The 7,056-nt window shown below is 40.8% G+C and overlaps 2 protein-coding genes across 4 annotated transcripts; one reads left to right on the top strand and one right to left on the bottom strand.

Annotated features, from left to right (window-relative positions):
- Positions 1–473: 473 nt before the first annotated feature.
- LOC118415574 lies at positions 474–5,180 on the top strand. Of its 3 annotated transcripts, none has more exons than XM_035820264.1 (4): positions 474–1,116; positions 2,246–2,902; positions 3,568–3,692; positions 4,100–5,180. In XM_035820264.1, exons 2-4 carry the CDS (start codon positions 2,326–2,328, stop codon positions 4,328–4,330), a joined length of 933 nt encoding a protein of 310 aa, XP_035676157.1. In that variant the 5' UTR covers positions 474–1,116; positions 2,246–2,325; the 3' UTR covers positions 4,331–5,180. The 3 variants fall into 3 exon arrangements, with proteins under 3 accessions (XP_035676157.1, XP_035676158.1, XP_035676160.1); XM_035820265.1 differs by lacking the exon at positions 474–1,116 and adding an exon at positions 1,171–1,510; XM_035820267.1 differs by lacking the exon at positions 474–1,116 and adding an exon at positions 1,564–1,832.
- On the bottom strand, positions 4,561–6,951 carry LOC118415579 (ribonuclease kappa-B-like). The gene is made up of 3 exons (XM_035820273.1): positions 6,743–6,951; positions 6,521–6,600; positions 4,561–6,025 (listed from the first exon to the last, which is right to left on the bottom strand). Exons 1-3 carry the CDS (start codon positions 6,812–6,814, stop codon positions 5,890–5,892), a joined length of 288 nt encoding a protein of 95 aa, XP_035676166.1. The 5' UTR covers positions 6,815–6,951; the 3' UTR covers positions 4,561–5,889.
- Positions 6,952–7,056: the final 105 nt, after the last annotated feature.

Below are 7,056 nucleotides of genomic sequence, written 5' to 3'. Positions count from 1 at the left end.
GCGTTGTAAAGGCCGCTAGCTTGAGCCGCCGGTATATTAGGGTTTTAGCAATGGCATTGGGGACGGTTCGTACATTAAGAACAGGAGAGGCAATCACTTGAACGTTGAATGAGAGGAGATTTCTGTGGAAGAACGGTATGCCGACAACCGGTACCGATGGAAAGGGGTGGTGCGCTAAGAGTGTTTTGGGGTCGGAGGTACGACCGGAATCGAAGACGTAATGATCGGTCCCCTTGGGTACTTGCCCTCCCTCCCCCCCCCCCCCCCCCCCAAAAAAAAGCTTTTGAAAAACTTTTTAAGACCACCATTTTGGCTACGGATGTGCACTCCTGTCTGATTCAGGTAAGAACATGTCATGAACATTTAAAATTTGTAGATCTAAAAAAAAAAGAAGAAGCAAAGTACGAATATCAATACATGTACTTTCCTTCCTTTATCGAGAAGGCTGTGTTTTGGGTAAGATTTACAGTGGTGTGATTGTGAAATGGTGTTTGTACCTTAGCAACATAACTGCAGAGGCCATGAATGGATTATTATAATACTTCGAATGTGATAAGGTCTTGACTCTTCATAGTACTTCACAGAACGTGAACGTGAACGTTTTTTGAACTTAGAACTCTAATTAATGGTATTGAAGTTCAACAAGCTGAATACACTGATCCCATAGCTCACCCTCTTCTAAAACGAAGATATGCAAAACAAAAGCAACGAAGGCAGTCTTTCTTTTTCACTAACTGTTGATTGTGATGGACAGTCAGGATAGGTTCTATCTTGCTACCGTAGTACTGTAGTAGTAAACGCGTGTTGTTGACCACATTATGTAAATTAGCTTGTCGTCCCGTACACACACCAAGCCTCTTGAAAACACTTTATTCGTTTGTTTGCCGTTAAACAATAACTTTTAATCATCCATCAACTTGCCCCCTCCATCAACAGTACACATCGCTTTATATTGCCCGTGTATTTGCACAGGACCTGACGTGTTTTTATGGTTGCTTAGTAAAGGCATGCTATCGACTGTTTACATAACGTTGCCAGGTTTAGTTTAGTCCTTTTGGTTGCGCGCAGCCAGTGGCGGAAATAAGGAAGCAAATCCGCCTCCTGTAGACAAACAAGGTATGTATGTCGTCTTGCTCTGAATATATCCATGGAACAATCATAGCATGTATATGAATGGTGTTTTTGTCGTGTTAAGGGCGCAGTCACATATAGGTCGTGCGATCGTCTTAAGATCGCTAACTTCAGGCATTTTGCAGGACAATAAACGTACGTCTCCTGCATAGTTTAGCTGTCTTGATACACAAATTGCTGTTTTGGATCCATGTCGGTGGTGGTTGGTTCTGTCACAGCCTGCTTGAAAATCCTATGGCACCAAAATCGCATGACCTATGTGACCGCGCCATAAACATGCGTGGTGCGATTTTCTCCGTACGATGTTGAGCGAGGCTAATGGACTGCTAAGAAACTGTCGATCATCTTCAAGAATCAACATTTTTTGGTCACAAATTTTGTAAGTCTGACTATATCGTAATCCTATCATAGGCGTATGACATTAGTGACAGTGGCTTTGATGATAAGACCGTGGGCGATATACCATATAAGGAAGTTGTTGACTATATAGCATATAATTATTGGATCTCTGCGTACCAGCCATGCCCAGTAGTTGCACAACACATTCCAACTTAGGATCGTATGAGTAAATTTACTTTTCCACAGTCCTCGTCCGGGCGAGAGGCCTTATCCTGGTTTAGGACGAATACAAACGGTGGAGTCGCAAATGTGAAGTTAAGAAATGAACTATAGATGCAATTTTGACTGCCTTCAAATTCAAGGTGATACTGCGCTCTATTTTGTACCTTGTCCTCTGAACAACGTTGGGCCAAATGTCCGCCGTCACATTCTACAATTGAATCAATTGGAATCAACTGGACAAAAATGACATCCGAATATCACAAAAGACTTAGGCCAGTGACAACATAAGTTCACCAGGACAGGATGGTCGTTACCTTACTGTTAAATTTTTCAGTAAGCTTTTTTTTTAAGCTTAGATTTTCCGGCAAGTTTGGGTACGAAAGAATTCGTAACTGCACAGTCGCAGCAGCCTCTTTGTCCAAAGTCCCTACACAGTGACAAAGGTTGCCAGTCAGAATCCGTCCAAGGTCTAAAAAAGGCCGATTTAATCGTGTTAGTTCACACGACTTAATCTCAAGTGTCTTAACACTGTACTTTGTTCGCTGTTTTTCAGGCAAAGGTCTCGGCGTCCTGGTGTTTGGACCGTAGCTTTTCACGCAATCGCTGCGCACGGAACATTGCAGTTTGACAACAATGTCGGAAACGTATGTGCGGCACACCACTACCTTAACTTTATCTGAAGTCGTTGTGCAGAATAAGCTTTTAAAAGAACTTTCGAGTAAGTTGGCGGAGAATGAAATTGAAGAGCTGAAGTTTCTTGTAATCGACGTCTTCCCAAAGACAGAACTGTCTCGAATCTACAAGGGGTTAGCCCTCTTTGTGTGTCAGCTGGGCTTCCTGGAAAAATTGCTCCAAATCATAGGGAGAGAGGACTTGGTAAAAATTATGGAGGACACCTACAAGGACGATGCAACATGGCGGACAAATCAACCTCTGTTCTTGAATGAGCATCCTACACCGTATAGGACTCTTCTGTACGAGTTGGGGAAAGAAATGAAAGAAGACGACATGGAAATCGTCAAGTTCATGTTCAAGGAGGACCTGGGAGAAAGTATCTTAGAGAAAGTGAGGAGTCCGTTTGACTTGTTGGAGACCCTGGAGGATCACGGGAAAATCGGGCCTCCCAACAACGTGGGTAAACTTGAGGAAGCAATGAAGATGGCGGGGAGAGACGATCTGGTCATCAAACTCAAAGAGTTCTCTTCTAAAAGTAAGTTACGGCTGTCTATGACTTTTAAGTAAACAATGTTGTTTTTGTTTTTGTTTTTCTGCAATAAAAGTTTTTGTTTCATAACATCATGGGATTCGTAGATGTTGTAACCAGTAGCACTCGTCATTCTTCTGTCACTTTTCATTTTAATGTCAATCTAATGTAGCATATCTGCACATATTGTTTTACGACTTAGGGTGCATAGAACCGCTGGCTTTAACACGTTTGTGGCCATAGACTATGTTATAGTATGTGGGCATACATTTTCTTTGGCCAAGCACCCGCTCGTACTAGGCTCGAACGCTTCTTCCCCATCTTCCATCTGGGTCTTGATTGCCTTTACTTAGGCTAACGTCACATCTCCACAAAGGGGCCCGGCCTGGCAGTTTTTGGGAACGAAAAGTACGATATAAAAGACAACAAGAACACAAAACGTACCCAGAATAATTCAACAGCACGCCTTGTGTATATTTATTGGCATAAATTTTGATTTTTCGTTTCCGCAAACAGCTTGACCGGGACCCGAGTAGGAAATGTGACGTAGGCCTTAGTCTGGTGTCAGCTCTTAGGTTGTCAATAAAATTGAGCTTTGGCCTTCCACGACTTCATTTTCCTCTCAAAAAAGGACGTGGTTCTTGCCCACCTACTTGGCTGTTTTTCTGTAGGTGATGACGCTGCTAGACTGGCCAGGAGGCGGAAGGATACACCGTGGGTCAGTAAGTCGCCGTTTGTAGCCTCCAATCAGCCGCAAGTGGTGGAGGAAGAAGAAGAAGAGGAAGAAGACGAAGAGGTGAAAATTTAAACTTCGACTCAGGCTGAAAAAAATAAGATGACTGTAAGGATATTGCAACATGGTATAGATCTACTATGGTGGAGATGCGGGTTTTGCACTTCTCACTCAGACCACATAATCAGTGGTTCGCACTCATGTGACTATGACGTAGCATTGTCCGCCATGTTGGATGGTTAAACCTGGTAGTTGCCACTACGGTAAATTCAACTTTGAAAGGACTTGGGGGTTGAGTAAACATTGCGCCTGGTGGTTGTGGCATCACATGCAAAGGTCTTTCCAGATTCCAAGATCAGGCAGGTGCAAGCACCACTGTATGATAGGCAGACTAGCTGAGATTTTACTGAGTATACACATCTGGGAAGTTTGGTTATAAATGCATTTAAATGTGTCTACCGCTTCCGCAGGGAGCAGCAGCCTCTTCAAACAGCGACAGCAAACGCCGCCTCTCCACTATTCCCGAAAACGGCCCCAAACGTGCTGTCCTGGCCGGAAACATGGGCGCCGTCCCAGAAGAAACTAGGGAACAAGACCAAGAGGACACAGGCAACCGTTCTTGTGATAAAACTTCTCCAAAGGACATTCCAACGACCACATCAGGAAAGAAGAAATCCTCAAAATTTTGCGTGCTCTTATAATCATTATGAGATCCGATTTAAGTTTGATACTATAGGTGGCCAGTGTCACAAATATTGCAAGAATTTCCCGAATATTGACAAGGATATTCATGAATATCCAGCTATGATGTTTAAGATACATTGTACATTGGTTTATTTTAATTGCTAACTTAGAACAACGCTCCATGCTTAGAATGAAGTAAGAGTCTTTCCACGATGCATAAATGTAAGATTAGTAAGCCACACAACACTTTCAGAATGGTACAGTGAACAAGTTGTATTGCACTAGTGTTGGGTACACAATGTCCATAAGGACTTTATATCAGTTGTCAGCACACTGTTTGTCTATAGCTTCACCAACACAACATTTTCAACTTTTTCAATATCTCGATATTTTTCAGGTGTTATAGCTTATGCATAGAGTACCTACACCAACTGCTAACAGAGTTAACAGACTACCAGGAATTGAGTGATATTTGAAGAATAACCCAGAGTGTATCTTCTTACTTAGTTGTCACAGTTACTTCTTCCATTGAGTACACTACAAATGTTATAGTTATACATGCCATAACCATTGTACAGTCACTTCTAGAAGACAACAGAAAAATGTAACACTCATCTTCCCTTTTTACATTTATACTGTTCTGAGCTTTACTTTACACTATGAACTGAAATGACATCCATATAACTTTTTTCAAGTGGGATTTTATCATAACTGACATCTCATCATGTTATAATCTATGACATATGAGTTTCACAAATCAAAATACACCATAGTGTTGATAGGCTTGTACTGTACAATTTTACAACCTTCTGAACTTTACATGTTCCCATTCAGCATTTGAACCTATTATAATTCTAGCAGTCACGACTACATTGTACATACAACTCTTTTGATATGAATAATAGAAGTAGAGTCTCATAAGGAAAGGAAATTTACAATACATTACCGGACTTGTTTTCAAACATTATTGTATCCTAATATCACAATCTGAGTACCAAAAGCTCAGTCCTTTACACTGTACTGAGCTACACAATATAGTGAAAATACATCCAACTCATTACATTATCACACCACTTATATATCCACAAAGAAATGGAACACTCCATTTCTAGAGCTGGATTGTGGAACCATTTAAACCATCATAAACACACCCTAAACCTTAGATCATAGTATACATATGTAACATGAAATCCCCGCTAATTTTCTTGTTTGTGTCAAGATTTGAACAATATCTAAATAATCAATCTGAATCTCTGTATAGCCGGTATACCCGCTCTTCAGTGTAACAAACCAGCTTCACAGGAACACAGCGACTGCTTATATTGACTAAACAACCTGACAGTGTCGCAAACTAAGTTCTGCATATCTCACTGTTATGCATTAACAATACAAGTTATCTACACTCAAATGTTTTCTTCCAAGTTACAAGCAGTTATCTACTTGCCCTGGCCTGCTCTATGCCATACTGGTAACCTATCACTGGTAACAACCCATTTCTTAATGATGAAGACTATATGTATTCTGCACAAACAGAAAATCGGTACAAAGTTATGATATTTTTGACGCCACCATGTTTTCACGTGACGACGTACTGCTGTCTGCTGTTCATTCTCATTTGGAAGTAGCTGAAGAGGCCGACGAACACGTAGACTCCCGCCACCACCCAGCAGTTGTACGCGCTCTGCTGGAATATCGCATCTACCTTCGCTCGTCTGTGAGGAGGGAAGAGATGCAGATTGTAAGATGTCATTGAGAAAGAGAACAATGTGGGTAGTAAGGGGACTTGTGTCATTTTGGTAATACTAGTACTCTAATGTACTAGTACTAGTACTAGTGAATACCCTAAAATTGTGTATTGCCTATAGTTGTCATATGATAAGTTGTAATGTTTCGATTGCTTCTGAAATTAATTCAGACTCCAAGTAACTACTAGTAGGCTCTGAACTGTAACAGTGTAACAAGGAAAATGACATTAAGTCAGCCATCTATGCAAAAAAAAAATAGCATGATAGTATTAGTAATCAAGGGCAGCTGTCCTGCACCAGCACTTGTAATATCATATTATTATACGGCTACCCCGCCTAACTTTGGCGCAGCCTCATTACTCTTTGGGTACCGACTGGCTGTCTTCAAAGGTGAATATTCAATAGTGAATACTAGTATACATTTCAGAAAACAAAAATATCTCATAAAAATATCAAACTCACTCTTCAAAGTCGGCTTTTGTCGCTGGAATGTCCTCCAAAAGCAGTGGGCTCTTGATCAGGAAGAACACTCCAAGCAAACCCTGTAAAACATAAGACAGTTAAATGGTTAGGAGTTTTAGGTCACAACCAAAATCTGATGTAAAAGCTCCTTGATCAAATTGATTACATTTCAAGGTGACAAAAAATTTAGGACGAAAAAAAAAATCATGATAACAAACTTACCATCATTATAATGCCCCAAATGCTGATAATGAAGCCACATATGGACAGTTTTGGTCCACAGATGACAAACATCTTGACTAGTGATCTGTAGCTACAGGAACTTTAGTTAGAACGTCAAATTATAGGCCAGATTTCTTCAGTTCATCGCCTGATTTCTCTCTCTCTCCTCCCCAAAATGGCGGCTTAGCAATGATCACATGGGTGACGTCATGGAATCATCGACTACTGAAGAAGGGGTGATTTGAATTTGCAAAAATATACAAAAAGGGATAAATCATGTTAGACAATAAAAATTAATAGAGTTTATGAAATAC

Source organism: Branchiostoma floridae, chromosome 5 (assembly GCF_000003815.2).
Source record: "Branchiostoma floridae strain S238N-H82 chromosome 5, Bfl_VNyyK, whole genome shotgun sequence".
Classification (NCBI taxonomy): domain Eukaryota; kingdom Metazoa; phylum Chordata; class Leptocardii; order Amphioxiformes; family Branchiostomatidae; genus Branchiostoma; species Branchiostoma floridae.
The sequence above is the reverse complement of the archived record's forward strand: the minus strand, read 5'-3'. Positions and strand labels throughout refer to the sequence as shown.

Coding starts and splice junctions, on each gene's coding strand:
- LOC118415579 (XM_035820273.1), bottom strand. CDS start 6,814: ATGTTTGTCATCTGTGGACCAAAACTGTCCATATGTGGCTTCATTATC. Junction 6,601..6,742: donor TTTGGGGCATTATAATGATG/GTAAGTTTGTTA, acceptor TATGTTTTACAG/GGTTTGCTTGGAGTGTTCTT. Junction 6,026..6,520: donor ACAAAAGCCGACTTTGAAGA/GTGAGTTTGATA, acceptor CCCTCCTCACAG/ACGAGCGAAGGTAGATGCGA.
- LOC118415574 (XM_035820264.1), top strand. CDS start 2,326: ATGTCGGAAACGTATGTGCGGCACACCACTACCTTAACTTTATCTGAA. Junction 2,903..3,567: donor CAAAGAGTTCTCTTCTAAAA/GTAAGTTACGGC, acceptor GTTTTTCTGTAG/GTGATGACGCTGCTAGACTG. Junction 3,693..4,099: donor AAGAGGAAGAAGACGAAGAG/GTGAAAATTTAA, acceptor CCGCTTCCGCAG/GGAGCAGCAGCCTCTTCAAA.